The sequence below is a fragment of the Teleopsis dalmanni genome, chromosome 2, assembly GCF_002237135.1.
Source record: "Teleopsis dalmanni isolate 2A chromosome 2, ASM223713v2, whole genome shotgun sequence".
Classification (NCBI taxonomy): domain Eukaryota; kingdom Metazoa; phylum Arthropoda; class Insecta; order Diptera; family Diopsidae; genus Teleopsis; species Teleopsis dalmanni.
In genome coordinates this window covers 207,398,247-207,415,577 of record NC_051847.1, presented here as the reverse complement: position 1 = coordinate 207,415,577, position 17,331 = coordinate 207,398,247, and the positions used below count along the sequence as shown (strand labels likewise).

Sequence of the window (17,331 nt, the reverse complement as noted above, 5' to 3'; positions counted from 1 at the left end):
ATGAAATCGTTGGTACCTTTTGTACTTCAGTATTAAACGTTTAAGTAATATCTCATCTCTCAGTCCAATGAAGCCATATATCTGTGCATGTTAAGAAAAAACGAGTTGAGCTTGATTTAAAACTAAGCCAATTTTACCACCTCATCTGCAGGAACTTTAAACTGTCAGTCTATAACAAACTAATGATTTATAAACAAATACTGAAGCCGGTTTGAAATTATGGTATTCAATTCTCTTAAAATAAAGTGCTACAATACATCGTAAATGCTGCATTCTACATCAGAAACAGTGATCTCCACCATGACCTTGTCATGCCACCAGTTGTGGCTAAAAAGTGTGCCGTTGCTCACAAACGTTTCTCATAAAATATGAAATATATCAACCTTCCTGATATAACAGGCTTTGTTTTGAGTTCAATTAATAATACATTATAATTTTTGGCTTTGTTGCTAAATGAAAAGATCATGCTAAACTCCTCTTTACGCCTTGACTGGATTATTGTTTTTCATTTCATCAGACTAAGCAATAATTGACCTCAGATCTGCACACCTTCCCGAGGAGCCTGTAACGATTCTAAGATTCGATAACGCGGTGTTGGTAAGTCTGTCAGTTTTTGCAAATAATTTAAAGGCTCTATCGTTTATGTATTTTTTGATCGGATCAAACTTGAGGTCCCTGAGGATGTCATTTGCCCTAATGTAACATGGTACCTTGAAAAGTCTTCTCAGAGCTTGGCTTTGTGCAATTTCTAGCTGGCGAATAGTAGTGCTTGAAGCTTTGCTAAACGCTACACATACATATATTGTTGGTATCAAATCTTACATTACTATAAGTAAGATTTTTTAAATTTTTTCCATTACTTCATAACATATTTTAGTGCTATTAACACTTGATGCGCTGAGTGAAGTGAAACGTGCAAACAAAAACTACTTCACAATAACTTAATCCCTTAACTTTGAGTTTTATTTTATAAAAAATATAATTTAAAATATATAATATTATTTTCACCCACTTCTAACAACATACCACATCTTAATACACTATGGGCAGAAGTATTGATATGCTTTTTTGAACTTACCGTATGTCTCGAAGTGTGTGTCATTTGCCTCGACAATGGTTCGATGTATATCGCCTGTTGTGGTTGCCTCCTGTATAGTGGCATAATGTCCTGACGGCACTTCAAAATGTTCACCACTACTTGAAAATGTCCATTCGAAATCAATTTCTGGTGGATCTGAGTTAACACGACATGGTATAGGAACAGCTTCTTCAAGTGATGCACCAATAACAACAACTGCATTTGTGCCACAAACAGGAGCATCTGCAAAAGATAAAGTACAAAAAAAAAAAAGAAAAATGAGAATTTATGAAAATTGACTGTTCTCCTTTCAACCCGCTATAGGAATAAGTGATGTAAGGAAAGTTGTGTAAAGGCTATAATTTAATAAGGAGCTCAAGGATGAAAAATGGCGTAGGAATAAAAATTGACAGTAAATTTCACAAAGTAGTCGAGTTGAAAATAAAGTGTTGATGCTGTGCGAAGTTTCCACTTATAATGTCTTAAGCACTAAATGACATGGCAAAAGTGCTTCATAATTTACGTCGCACAACAGCACATATATCTTTGTTTTCTTCCCTTTTTTTCTTGGTTTATAAGCATATATATATTTATTTATTGCGAAACATATTTTTATATCAATTAGTGCTTGTTAAGAGTCATTTTCCCATATGCGCTTATAATTGTGTAAACATTATTTTTCCTTACGCTTTTTTTACAATATTCACATTAAAACAAGGCATCCTTCACGTCGATATTCATCAGCTCACGTCTATCGCCAACTTCCACGTACAAAACTTTTCGTTAGTAATTTAAGCATTATAACTTGGAGTACGTAGTACGCGAATGTGTCATTATGTACACATGACAGGACAAGCGTATTTAGCATATATGCGGGATACGCACACTGTATTGTGCTCCGCCAGTATGGAAGTTCGTTTCCATAAATGGCACCGATCAGACGCACGTATGTCATACCATTCGTTTGTTCTGTGTGTTGTTTATGCAGTTTATGTAAATATTCCAATAATGAGAAAAGTAAAAAAGTACCTTTTTGCTCCGAGTTACATTTTCAATATAATTCATTCATTTCCTTCCGAACGATTGAACTCAAAACTTTATTATACGCATAAAAGTACTTGGAGCTGAGTTATTTACATGTACGTACACTTTTTCATGTCCTTACACGGAAAACCAACAGAATTGTTGATAACAACCTTTGAGCAAAATTTGCAAAATATTCACAACTGTTTTGTTCGTATCTTGTTCTGGGTTATGTAGGATAGACATATTGTTATGAAATTTATTAAAAATTATTTGAAAAGTTTTCTTCATTCAAAATAAGAGAAGAACTTAACCCAGTATTAGTATGAGTACTTTTTGTTTAAAGTAAAATTACCATATAAACAAATATTATTTACTGGAAATAATTGAATAAAATAAATAAAATCAGTTGATTTTTATTCTCTAATGTTTTGCAATTAATTTAAAATTATTTAAAACATAATTTGGTTTTGCTCATAAATCGATTTTAAGGTTCATAAGTTCAAAACTCTAACAATATTAATAGAAACAGATGCTTATGAATTTTATAACTTGAGATACAACGACATGAAGTCTTGTTTTATATTGAAAATGTTTATATATATATTCAAAGATTTTTCACAAAAAAAATATATAATGTAGTAGTATTCTTCTACCGTTTTAGTGCTGTTTAGTGGCACTCTTTCTGATTTTTTAAATGCTCATGCTTTTTATAATTATTTTTAGTACTATTATGTGACACAATAATTTTTTATTTTTATGTATACAATTGAAAAAAGTTGAGCACTGACTGTATGCTTAATTAAAGTGGGTAGGTAAAATTTGTAATTAACAACAAATGAGTTAAGTTAATGATATTTTGGTATTATGCATAGGCGTCACGTAGAACACCTTTAGATACGTTGCATTACCTACAGGATTTTATATTAAGATATCCGGTTTTAGTGATTTGGTTTTTTTCAAGAGTTTTTATGACACGTTCTTGCTTTTTAAAGAATACTTCTATCATATCGAAAATTAAATTAAATTAAAATTTCTGATAGTTGTTTAGGACTTCCAAAAACGTTTATTTTAAGAATTGTATCGCGCTTTCTTGCTAATACTGGACATGAGATAGAGTTTGGTAATTCGTTTTCTTCCTTTTAGTAAAACCCACACAGATCATCATGTCTAAGTATCTGAACATGCATGTCTATTAAGCACTTGCTTACTGCCTCTTTAAAATAGGGCCATCAGAATCAATCTAAATCGTGTTCTATTCAACTTACATCCGTTATGAGCAATTTCTTTACTAGCAGAGCGATGACATATTAAGGACCTGTGTTCTATTCTACGGGTTTCACCACTAAGCTAGTTATTATTATTATGGATAGGTTGTGCATGCACTGCGACCTGAAAGATCTTTTGTGCAGCCCTTCGCCCAACTAGTCCAATTCCAAATTTTTCAAGAATTTTGTCATAATTGTGGGGTGTGTTTAGCAAGTGTTCAGGGCTCAAAACTCCACTGCGTCTTGCCACGGGAGACGCATAGAACGTATTCTGCTGTTTCCAGTTTCTGCTAGCCAGTTATATAGATAGATGGTTACTTATGTTGTTGGCAGCTGCTCAAACTCTACAAGAACTCATTGGAAAATTTTACAAGATGGCCTATTTTAAGAATGCCTCGCAAAAAACTTGTTCATGAATGTTTATGTAGACTGTTGTTTCCATTGCTTGAGGTTTCTAACAATAATCTATTACAAATGATATAATATAATCATTTTCAGTTCTACTCAAATTGATTAATTCCATAGTTCTAAATGGTTCAATAGATAACCAGATTTGTTTAGTTTCATCATTAGTCATTGCATATTTCTAGCTGATTTGTTCATTTTTGAGGTAAGAAGAGTGTTTTATGGATGAACAGATATTAATGAGTATATAACATATATACCTGGTCACAACTGATTTAGTTCATTGCTTTATATTTATATGCAAGAAGCTTAGAAAATATCTTAACAGTTATCTCTTTGAATATATTTTTAAGATCCTAGGCAAATGGACGACGCCCAAAAACCGGAATGATGCTCTTATTATAAGACTTATACAATATGAATGCCTTAAATAATTCCACAATAATAGGTAACAGTATTCTTTAACAAATTTAATAAAAATTATCTCACACGAATATATTTGAACCTCAAAATTTTTAGTTGAACTTAAATATGTAAAAATTATTAAATACTATAATATGAGAAAATTATGAGCTATGAGAAAATTAATACTGAAATTAAATCAGTTCGATAAATTAGCGAAGAATAATAAAAATTAATTACGTGTTTTCATTTACCGGCGATGAATATTGAAGTCCTGTGGATTGCTTCCACGTTCGTACCGGTTTACGCACATTTGTGCCTGATTGTGCACAAAAATTACACACTCGGGGAAAATGTGTAATTAAATTAATTCACAATTCAATTTGAGTTGACAATATTTGCATTTTGATCGTTTTGTTGCATTAAAGAATCATAAGGATAATCGCATTGATATACATGTTGCAATTATTTATGGTTTATTAATGTTAATTTTCATAAAAAATGATAGTGCCTATAAATTAATAATATATTTAATACGTTTATTTGCGGACCAAAAAAGAAATTGCCAATATTTATTTTTTTATATATTAAGTTAAACATATGTATTTTATACATAAATATTAATATCCTTAATTATTCACTATGAAATAAAAACATTAATATGATTTACTATGGCAAATTCAGTTTATGCAAAATATCTTTTTATAGGTAAAACAGCAATTGTGTAAACGATAAGTACTTTACATTAAGACTGAAAAGTTTTCGGAAATTCTCATTTAAAATTCGCGCGCTGTATATTTTTCGATATTTTAAGTTTATGTAGTTTGGCAGCACTGTCCTTAATTACTATGCCAAAAATGAGCGCGATCTGTCAGACAGTTCGTTTACGGCAGCTGTTGAAACCAGTTCACCTCAGTAGTGCGTTGCGAAATGTCTTCGACGGTCGTACGACCGTCCTGAAAGGCTTTGTACCACTCATAAACTTGAGTTTTCGATAAAACTGATTCCCCATAAGCCTTTTGTAGCATTCGCAACGATTCTGCACACGAAATTTCGTTCGAAACACAAAATTTGATGCAAACTCTTTGTTCAATATTTTTTTCCATTGTTTTTTTCGCAACGCACTACTGAGGTGAACTGGTTTCAACAGCTGCCGTAAACGAACTGTCTGACAGATCGCGCTCATTTTTGGCATAGTAATTGTCCCTAATTGCTGCCAAACTACATAAACTTAAAATATCGAAAAATATACAGCGCGCGAATTTTAAATGAGAATTTCCGAAAACTTTTCGGTCTTAATGTATGTGTATTATTAAAAGTGATGAGACGATAAGGGAGCTCAAACAATTAAAATAGGATTGATATAAACAATTTCGGTATTCAGTTTCACCTGCTTTGAACCTGATATGGTTCCACAATTGATTTTCATTTGTGAATCTTTAAATCGATTGCATGTGTATTAACTCTGCTTATTACAGTTTCCTTATCTTATGTGTCTTGCTATACAATGGATCATTGAAGTAGCTTTAAGTTAATTCATTCCATTAAAATTCTTATCAAAAATAAAGAAAAAGTCCTTACTTAACAATTTATTAGCAATTAAACTAGGTAATTAGAGCTGTCAGTAATCAATTTAATAGATTGACGGTACAAAACAGCACTAAACTTTCTTTCCGGTAGATGTTGATATATATTATGTTTGACAAAATATACGAATATAGCTACAATATACTATATACTGGTACAATTGCTGATACTGATTTTTAACACATATATGACAGAAGTCAAAAAATAAAGACTAAAGTGTACCTTCAGCATAGTCCGTATAGAAAAAAATTAAAATTCTTATCCAATTCAAAAACATAACTAAACTAAGTTTACAATTCACCTATATTGTAGAAATTAGGTTAATAAGTGTGGTGGCTTGATTTTGATCTAAGCTAGAAGATGAATATAGAGGTCAGACATAAGAAGAGCCTGTAAAAACAATTTGGTGAACAACGCGACATGTCACTGCATGTATGTAGTATATGGTATATAAACAATAATCACTATTCATCATTACGTATGGATACCTAAACAGGTGAAAGTCATTAGATAATAAATTCAATCAGTCTCGCTTAGAGACTGGCTAGCCCGGATACTTTTATATAGCTAGCTATAGTTAGTGCACTGCAGGATAATTTATATGTGATATGTCACTTGTATCGGTAAGTGATATATCATTTAGGGCTGTACTGCTAAAAGAATTCTCCGTAATAGACGTTAACCCAATAACCAATGTATAATGGTAGTACAATCTACTAATCGGACTTTGTAGAAGGGGCCATGACAAAAGAAGTGGAATCTGTTAATTAACTTTTATAATTTATCCAAGATCTAGGAGCTAGTGAAAGTATACACTAGGGGACCCCTTAACTATATCTAGAGAATCCAATAGTTTGGAAGAAGAGCTTTCAAGGATGTTTATTTCGAAGAATTTTATATTGTTATGCTAATATATATATATCTCAGAAATATTGATAATCCATATTATTTTGTTAAAAGCCGAGAGATAAAAGTTTTGAAAAAGTTGACATTGATAAATAGCTTTTAATTATTAAGAGGGGATGTGGCACTGCTATTACTTTATTATAACTGTCATAGCTAATACAATTAGAATTATCGGATATCCCTAGCAGAAAACCAAATGGTTTAACACGAATAATATCTAGAGTTATTTTCTAAGCAATAGTTTGTAGAGCTCGATTCCTCCTCCGTCCAATTTCAGAGATCGCAATGGCCAATAGTTGGTGCTTGCTCTTTTCAAATCTGACCTAACATAATTATTAGTATATTAGTACACTAAGTATTAGTATCTAGCGTTTTATAATAGATGCAATTATTATTGTATTAAAGACATATTTTATTGCGTTTTTAGTATAATTATTAAGAAAATCTTTTTAATACCTATGGTTTTTCTCATCTTGTCTATTTGTGGTAGAGTAAGATACTACTCATTCGATGAATGAAATGGATGAGGCGCAACATACTGAACCTAACGTATATGAAAAGCATTCAATAATTTTTTAAATATTTTGTTTATAATATAAATAACATTTTAAGTTTTGTAATCGAATTATAGTTAAAATTTTGATAAGTCACGAAGAAAAACTATTCAACAGGCTCTTTTTTTTTGCCCTTTTCAATAGTTTGAATATAATATTAATACTGCTTTTAGATTTATTATGGAATTATAGTTAATTTCTGATTCGACATGAATCATTATTATTTAACAGGTTTCTTTTTAGCATTTTTACAGAATAGTATCCTTTTATTATAGTAAATTATAACTGCCAACTTGTGTGTCAATAATTTTCCTAATTAAAACACATCCATGATTTTTCTTTGCCGAAGGAGTTTTACCTAAAAGACTGTGAAACCAATTATGATAATTTATTCCTGTTTCTTATGCATATAGATGTAAAGGCTTTGCACGGTGCTAAGCTCAACTTTGATGTATTTTATCGGCAAACAGACCAGCATTGACTTGCGGTATTATTAAGGAACACCTAACACATAAGCTTGATGTGTGAGCAATCATTAACAGGATGTTAAATGAAGACAGGATAAAAAAATGTGTGGCCAATGTAATGACAGGAGATAAATTATGTAGCCCAGCATCATAATACAGTTTAAGCATGCCACGTAAACATATAAAATAAATATAAATAAAAATAAATGAGTGATAAAAAAGTAAATAAATAAATAACGAGAAATAAAAAATATATACAAAAATAACAAAAAAAAAGAAAAAAAAATTGAGAATAAAGGCTCATTATATGAAACTGTAACTTTTTGTCCGTTAACCCAATTCATGGCGTAAAATGCAATTATGCCATATATAAATATAAATTAAAATGTGTAAATATGATCGCCCGAGTATACAGCAATTAATTTCTTAATTAACCTACTGAAATGACTTTAATTATAAAATGAAATAATAAAAATTGAAAAGCAACACAATTGTACGCATATAAAATAATATTATTTACATAAATATTACTGACACATTTGTGATTAATAGTGCACATGACAAGTTTCGGTTTATGTGCTGATAAAAAATAATATCCTTTGTCAGGGTTTCATTGTACAATATTTTCACCAGGCTACAGACTACTAGTACATTTTCGTAGTTTAATGAATGAGTATCTTAAAGTGTAGTTAAAGTGCATTGAGTAGTTTTGTAGATAATTAATCAATATAAGCGCGCATTACATTGGCCTAATTAACGTAATTGAAAGTAAACAAGTCATTGTGATATATTTTCGTTTCCATTCGTTCCATTGCAACGTTTCTCGTTTCTCGTTTCTCATTTATTGTTTGGACTGTTTTCTTACTTATTTGCTGTTGATTATCGGTAAGGCCCAGATGTGCAACCCATATGTGCTGTGATGTGGCACACATTGATTTGTGCATGAATTCGCGGTGCACTCAGTTTTTGTTTGTTTTATGTATGATTGATATGTATGTACTTTAGTATCTGTATCTGTACCGATATCTACAAATGTTGGCATGTGTTTAGCCAATTTTCACCAATGATTTTGACCACCACATAGCAGTTACAAATGAACAATGCATACTAATATTTAAGTTGATATATATTTATGTTGAAATAATGTGCGTAAAACGCACTTAAACCAAATCTCTTTAAAATGTTTGGAAATTTCAAATGGAAATTTTAAATTTTTGGTTGGTCAGATTGTCTTTATTAGATTAGAGTCGCTAAATGCAGTGAATGACCACGCACTGTGGTTAAGACATATGTGTTAATGGCACATTTTAGGTTAAAGTTCAATATCAAAGACTAAGTTGAGTCCCTCAAAACTGGTAACTACAAAATTGGTAATTTTATTTGAGTTTTCGAGTGAACTAAACAGAAACAGAAGAGATTATCAAGGGTTGTCGTGATGCCCACTTTGGTAAATTTCTTGTAATCGTCACTGCTGAAGACATGGTACCTATAAGAATTTTTTTTTGGCTTTTTTTGTGTAAATTTTCTACAATCGTGTTTGTTGAAGATATCTGCACATGTGATACAACCATACAGGTCTTGATAGTATATTAACCAGTGTTCTACAGTTCATTCGATAGAGTGACAACTAGGATTGTATATACTTTTTATCGAATATGTGTAACTTTAATATACCGGCAACATGGTATGTATTTAAGTAACGCAAACCGTTTAATCGAAGAACGATAATATATTATAATTAAAGTTTTTATTCTCTATAACAAGAATTTTATTTTAGATAGTAAAAACTTAAATAGTAGGAAATTTCAAATTCCAAAACTTGACTAATTCATATATATTATAGATTGTAGATATTATTATTAATTATTTTTTATTTATAAAATAGAATTATTGAAACGTGACTATCTTATATATGAATCAGTTTTAACTATTAATATTAATATTATTAACTACTTTTCATTTATAATATAGAATTATTGATACGTGACTATATTATATATGAATTAGTTTTCAATATTAATATCACATGTTTATTTTTAATTTGACATAAATTATATTAGATACTATCACAATAATAAGATCGTTATTTCGTTGATTAAGTGTTGGAGTTATAAAATTAAAATGAGTTTGATAAAATGTGTTTCAGTAATGACGTTTGCTTTATCTCAGATAGATTTGTAATTAAAGTAAATTAAAACGAAACTGGTCTAGTGATTCAAAACTGTGTTAATTCAAATATTTATATATATAGATCGAGGTATTTCATTGAGTTTTTAGATTGCGATTGCTGTTGAGATTCTTGTTATTTACAAGTATTTCGTTATATCGAGTATTTCTTAAATCGACCCTCTACTGTATCTCTAAAATATAAATTTTGTGTTGAATTTTTGAAAAAAAAAATTTTTTTTTCTCTTATTGATTTACAAAATTAGTTGCGTTGATATATCATTTATACTAAAATTAATATATAAATTATACTTCCACAAATCTCATTTTTACTTACATCTTATTCTTAAGTTGACCAAAGCACTTTGGGTTTCCCCACGATCATTCGCTGCAGAACAAGCATAGAATCCCGCATGTACTCGTCCAACGCGTTGCAACACAAGTGAGCGTGTCGATATAATAACGCCCCACGATACATTTTGTGATACTGGTACGCCCTAGGGAATAATAGAAACCGTTTTTGTTATTAATAAAATAAATTTTAATAATGTTAAGAGTAAAAAATCCTAACATTTCTACTCTAATATTGTAATTTCCTGATTCAATTGAAGGAAGATAAAGTGTGTTTAATACTTTTAAAGGAGTTGACCATCGTCTGATTTGTCTTTGAATAGAAACTCACTTTGTGATTTTGATCATAATTTCGACAGGTGACTACTAAATTAATTAACTAATTAATGCATAATATTTGTACTGCAACTACACTTAAATCCACACTTTAATAACTGCATGGATGATTCCTTAAGGACATCTACTTAAATATTCAGCGATGTGTATAAGAAGCTTAGTTCATATTTGCATTAATTAAATTAGTATAATTTATACTAAAAATGTATTTAAAACAAAATTATAATATTATGTTTTAAAGAAATTAATACAAACAAATTAAAGTCAATTATTTCTAACAAAATTTTCAATCAATTTTTTGACAAATTACTTAATTTGCTAATGCAGTTTTGATTAGATATAATCACATATGAAATTTATTTTAAATAATTTAATTCATTTCATTCATTTACAAATTAAAAATTTGTAAACTTTTTAATATTCTAAGCATGAGTCGACAGTTATTGAACTTTTAATATGTAAAAAGTTTAATGAAAAGGGTCTTTAATGTGTCATGAATTTTAAAATTTTATTTTTTTTCAGTGTTTTAGTTTATCACTTCATTAATTAGAATTCTGCAAAAATAAATTTCGGGTTTATTTTTAAACTGTTAACTGTCGTTATTTTTAAAAATCAAAAATAGTATCACAAAATTTCGCAACCCTTTTACTTTTAGTATTAAAAATAAAAATCACTGTGAGGGTGAGATGAAAAATGTATTTTTGATATAAAATCTAATAAAAATAGATATAAAGATATTAAGTTAAATAAGGGAAATACATTAGTCATTGTTTTGTTTTGAAGTTTTATATAAAATATTAAGGGTTTTTACCACCAATTTTTTTATACAATATTTCATTAATTTCTGAATTTCACTACCTTTAAAAACAAATTATAAATTAAATTAGTATATAAAATTATCTATTATTTTTATCTATTATCTATCTATCTATTACTTACCGCAAATGTTTATTTTTGATAGATTTTATTTATTTTTTAATTTTTCCTACTACTTTAACAAATTCACTCTTGTATAACAAATTTTTAGGAGAGGGGACAGAGCTCCTTTCAAATTATTTTCTATTGCTTTAGTTATATTTTATATTTGATAAACATTTATTATGCCATTGTCATTGTTTGTTTGTAATTATGTACTTACATCATGTGACCATGTAATGCGATGTTCCTTTGGATTCGCTTTAATATGACACTCAAAGTAAACATCATCGCCTTCCTTTATGTCGTCAGGTTTCAATGTTGAGCCTAATGATAATGTCACTTGTGGTGGATCTGTTGTCATATTATATATTCGTGTACAGGACATTTTTTATTTGTAGATAATAGAAAATGTAGTTGTAAGATGTTGTAGTAGTAGCAGCAGATTATGTAAAAGAATATGGAAAAATAATTCAATTAAAATTAATTACAAGTATATACAAACTGACGAAAAAGAATATATTGTGTGTTAAAAATATCTTTAATAAATACTTATTTTGTGTGTTAGCAGTTCTATTCAAAATTATTTTCAATTTATTTTCTATTTTATGTTAAAACTGATGATTAATTTTTTTACTAAATCAGATAAAGGTGAAATGGTTAATGAGCTGTAACAAATTATTAAAAATAGAAATTAATTTCGGAATATTAAAATTTAAAAAAATGAAAATTAAAATATACATACAAATTTTTTACTTATGAAAAAAAAATAATAAATAATTACATTTGTTAATGTGAGTAGATGAATAAAAGATACCCAACTCTATTATAAATTTGTGCAGCATACTAAAGTAATATCTATTCATCGCACTCATGGAACATTAGTTGCACAGTGCAGGCGATGAAAATATCATAATTTAAATACTCATGGTTCTTTAAGTGTAGTCTACAATGCATTTGCAACACTGTTAATTACCACTGTTAATTACATCAAAAGTGTAAGCAAATACTGTTACGAGCAGCAGCAGCAGCGAACTCATTAAAGGAGTAAATCTGAATATTTCAGTTGGTTGTATGTGAAAGTATTGAAATGCGAGAACTGTGTGCTTAATTACAATATAATAAGTATGAGTTTGTAACTTGTACAAATCTTTTCAAATGCATTATACAAAGTTAACCGAAGCTGAAGCTGTGAGAATGCAATACCGGAAAACAACTGCAATAACATTGGCACGAGAAGCATGAGTGATCTCGTTTTGCAGTAGCAGAGTATCTGCGACTTACTCTGCAAAATGACAAAATTTCCTAACAAATACTGTCTTTTTTTTTTGACTGTTTAAAATTTTTTGTAATTTCATTTTTTGGTTTTTTATTTTTTAGTAAGTTTTCGACTGTTTTGTGGAAATTAAATGCTGCCGCTTGTGCTGTTGCTGAGTAGTTTTATGCAAGCTTAATGACAACAAAATGATTTCTGACATCTTATACCCCAGAGGACTTCAGCAAATGTACGAGCATGTTTTATGCATTGTGACTTTTCAGTTATAATTTGCTAGCAGAAATTTTATCCGATTATAGATAATACAATAGTATAGCAATACATAATATATAACAAGCACGTACCCTTATACATAGTAGATATATATCGTCAAAGGATACTGTTGATACTTTAAGCTTGCTTATACTTAAAGTAGCAGTATAAGCGAAGCAATGACAGCGTTTCTAATGCTTCAGCAACTTTTGCTGACATTCATTAAAATATGTCGTATTATCTTCGTTTCATATTTATAAAAATTTTAATTAGCTTAATGACTAAAATTTATTTTTTGTATACATATATAATAGATTTTGAATTGTAGTTGCAGTACTTGATGTTGAAAGTTTTAATGTCAAAAAGTTTCTTAAAGCAAAAGTTGAAAACTAAAATTCTATAAACTTTCTTCTTTTTAATATTTAAATGAAAAAGCCAAAGTTTTTGTTAGCAAAGAAATTAATATAGCATTGAAATTGAAAAATCTAATTTAAAGAAAATTTTATAAAACAATTATTACAAAAAAAAAATTTCTTTTTAATTATGTGATACTTTAAATAATAAGTATAGGAAATCAAATTTTTTTCAATTTCCTCTAAAAAAAATGCATAAATAAAATTTCCTTTAAGTTAAAGTAAAATTGACTTTATATATAAAGAACACGTATATCTTTTTTAAAAAAATTACTTTTAAAAAACTAATAACACATTACTTATGTAAACAGAGCTTTTATCTAAATAGCGATTGTTCTGGTGTAATATCATTTGTTATATAGGCTCTGTTCAAAGACAGAGTTAATATCTAAAAATGATTTTGTAAACATTTCTTAATACATTAACTTAAACACTTATACTAATCACTATCTTAGTCATACATAAAGTAAATAACAAATTCATAGTTGCTATATTAAATATAAATAAGCCAATTTATGTTAAGTTGAAACATGACTATATATGAGTGATTGAATACTCAATGATTAAAGTGAGTTTATCATTTACCAACTGTAATATAATAGCTGAATCAAATAAAACATATAAATTCAAAAAAATTAATAGTCCAATATCATTATTTCTACTTTGTAAAATTTGAACAAATTTATTTATTATAAATCATATAAATCATATATATATCGATATTCTGGTTTGCCTCCTCTTCAACGTCGCGTTGAAGAAAGTAAGTAAAGCCTTTGGTGCTTTAACAAGATACAATTGACATCGAGTCCATACAGATAATTTTCTATATAGTCGATACGTATATCCTTAGTACAGCCGGAACAATTGTACAAGAAACCTTAGTGAAACTACAATTAATAAAAAATAAAATTCATGGTAGCTTGTAATAACTGAAATATGGATTCGATACTTGTCATGACAACCATGCTAGAGATGTGTAATATAATAGTCTCTTCAGTACACACAAATGGGTTTGGATTCATTAGCTTGGTGCTTAGCAAAAAGTACTTACTGTACCTTTTATTCGTATTTAATAAAAAAGGTGGGCAAGGAATTTTTTGCCCCATATGTGAAGAATGGTGATTCCGGAAACAATACTGTAAATATTGCTATGAAGAACTTCATAATATCTAAACAGCAAACAAAAGTTTATACCCTTTATGTTATCAAATCTAAAATCTTGCTAATAAGTCTTGTTTAAACGAGGCCAGTTGATGTAAAAACGTATTCGTAATCTTGATATCAGAAAATATTACAACTTAAGGGAAGTAAATGAAACCGTTCATATTTGTCCAGTGGTAAGCTATTATATTTCTGTTATTTTTTCAGTACTCATGTAAGAATAAGTATCTGCTCTTATCTGAAGACCACATAATTAGGTGATGAAATAGAAAAACTCAAAAAAGTATGATCTAGGTGACAAAATGGTTCAACCAGGAAACTAATTAACTAAAGTTGTGTTATAAGTAATAATATTACCAATGCAATCAGCCTTAGTCTAATGAGTTTATATGTACAGAGACTTTCGTTAGTAACTGACGAATTTTTCGGAATCTACTAGAAGAAAGTGAAAACATTATCAAATTCCCACCTATATGTGGATGTCTAGCTCAAGTTAAGAGCAAAGCGACAATTCTTGTAGAACATTTCATCGAGAACTCGGAACAACAATCAGAAATTAATGCTGGAACCCTCACCATAATGATAAAGGTAGCTCTTGAATATACATGCATCACAAAAATGTTCTTGACATAACAATAAACACGACGAGGTAGGCCATCTGAAAATAAAAGTACCAGTTTTGACCTCTGGGTTGCTTAGTGAAGTCTGACATACAGACTAACCGTTATATATAATTTAATATAATAGAAAAAAAATTGAAATAATTAATTCAATGTAACTAATCATAATTTATGGTTTCTATACTTTTTGAATCTATTTTGATACTCTGTATTTTACAATACAAAATTTTTAATTATAAATATTATTGCAAGCAAAAATCACATCTGAATTAATCAGATTAAGTATACCTCAACAAATTTTTATTTAATTGAACGTGTATCGCTCATATATATTATATATAAACAAAAAAAATATTAATGAAAATCATTCTTCAAACAGAATTTGAGTTGATTAAATTATTTTTTTTTTGTTTTAATAAATTTTATATATTCAACTTGTTACGTTCTTGTGATGTACTTTTTGTAATCATCCATCTGTATTGTATAATTAAGACGTATTACATATACTAGATGTATTTATGTATATATGCTCTTATACTTTATATGCTTTTTGAAATTTTGTACTTTTATGAGTATTGCAATACCGCAAAGGTTTATTGAAAATGATTTTAAATCGTAAAATCAACATTTTGCTCATAAACTCATAAAATAAAAATATTGGATAATAAATTTGAAAGCCATTATTGTGTTCGGTAGAAAAAAATTATACACATGTATTCATATATATGCAGGAATAAGGATTCTTGTTCTGTTGAAATGTTAAAAGTATTGTAAAATATGAAAAACAGACATAAAAAGTTTTATACTTTCCATATGCGAATTAAGCTTTCATGTGATTGAAACGTAACGTGTCAATCGTAAAAATATTTTAAAGCAAAACTGTTGATTTTATTAAAATATGTAAATAATTTTTATATTTTTATTTATTACGAAGTCAGCGAAATTGGATTTATATATGATACTGATATCAATTTTTATATGTAAATACTTGAACGGTATCGCTACTATCAAGGATTATAAAACTTGGACTCAAAAAAACAGTTTTCATTACTTTTGCTGAAGTACAATAAAGTTTTCATTCCAAAAAAAGGCTTGTAAATATTGAACGACATAATATCTACTAAATGTAATGTCTTTACGATACACTAAAACTGTAGGGATTGCTAAAAGAAACTAAATATAGGCTTGAGTATGTGTAACGCAAAAACAATATACAATCAAAAACTTGCCTTCCATACCTAAGGTGACTATATGTTGACTTTTAAATAGAACTGTCGTGTTTTTAAGCTTTCGAATGCAATAGATATCGAAGTACTTATCTCCAATACTTATCTTCATACGTTGGCATTCAAATACAACTGTCGTATTTTTAAAGTTTAGAATGCAAAAGATATTAAAATACTTGTCTCCCATACTTAAGATGAACATACGTTCAATTTTAAATAGAAACGTCATATTTTTAAGCTTTCAAATGCAATAGATATCGAAATACTTATCTCCAATACTTATTTCCAATACTTATCTCCAATATTTATCTTCAATACTTATCTCCAATACTTATCTCCATACGTTGGCATTTAAATAGAACTGCCGTATTTTTAAGCTTTCGAATGCAATAGATATCAAAATACTTATCTCCAATACTTATTTCCATACGTTGGCATTTAAATACAACTGTCGTATTTTTAAGCTTTCGAATGCAATAGACATCGAAATACTTATCTCCAATACTTATCTCCATACGTTCTCATTTAAATAGAACTTTCGTTTTTTTAATCTTTAGAATGCAAAAGATATTAAAATAGTTGTCTCTCATATTTAATGTGACCATACGTTGACTTTTAAATAGAATTGTCGTGTTTTTAAGCTTTCGAATGCTGTAGATATACTTATTATCCTATAATTAAAGTAACCGTACAACCTATTTCAAACAAAAGCCTTCCATTTTCATGCTAAGCTTTCTAATTTGTTAGTACTAGTGCAGAAATTTTGATGTTAATTAATTAATTAAGTGTTCCTGGCATTCTCAAATATTTATTAAGGTATTCGTTTTTTTTTTTTGTACAAAAATATGGTTTGAAGGTAACAGGGTTAAAAACTAGATAAGATTTGGAAGTTTCCGCTTTTGAGGTAATAAATCACATACGTTCA

General features: G+C 28.7%; 1 protein-coding gene across 1 annotated transcript in view; it reads right to left on the bottom strand.

Annotated features, from left to right (window-relative positions):
* Positions 1-17,331, bottom strand: part of LOC119676637 (synaptogenesis protein syg-2-like) — an 80,525-nt gene that overhangs the window by 2,522 nt on the left and 60,672 nt on the right. The window contains exons 9-11 of the mRNA XM_038087887.1: positions 11,682-11,812; positions 10,194-10,353; positions 1,079-1,321 (exon numbers count right to left, since the gene is read on the bottom strand). Of these exons, the coding sequence (XP_037943815.1) occupies positions 1,079-1,321; positions 10,194-10,353; positions 11,682-11,812 (534 nt within the window). The remainder of the gene's footprint in view (positions 1-1,078; positions 1,322-10,193; positions 10,354-11,681; positions 11,813-17,331) is intronic.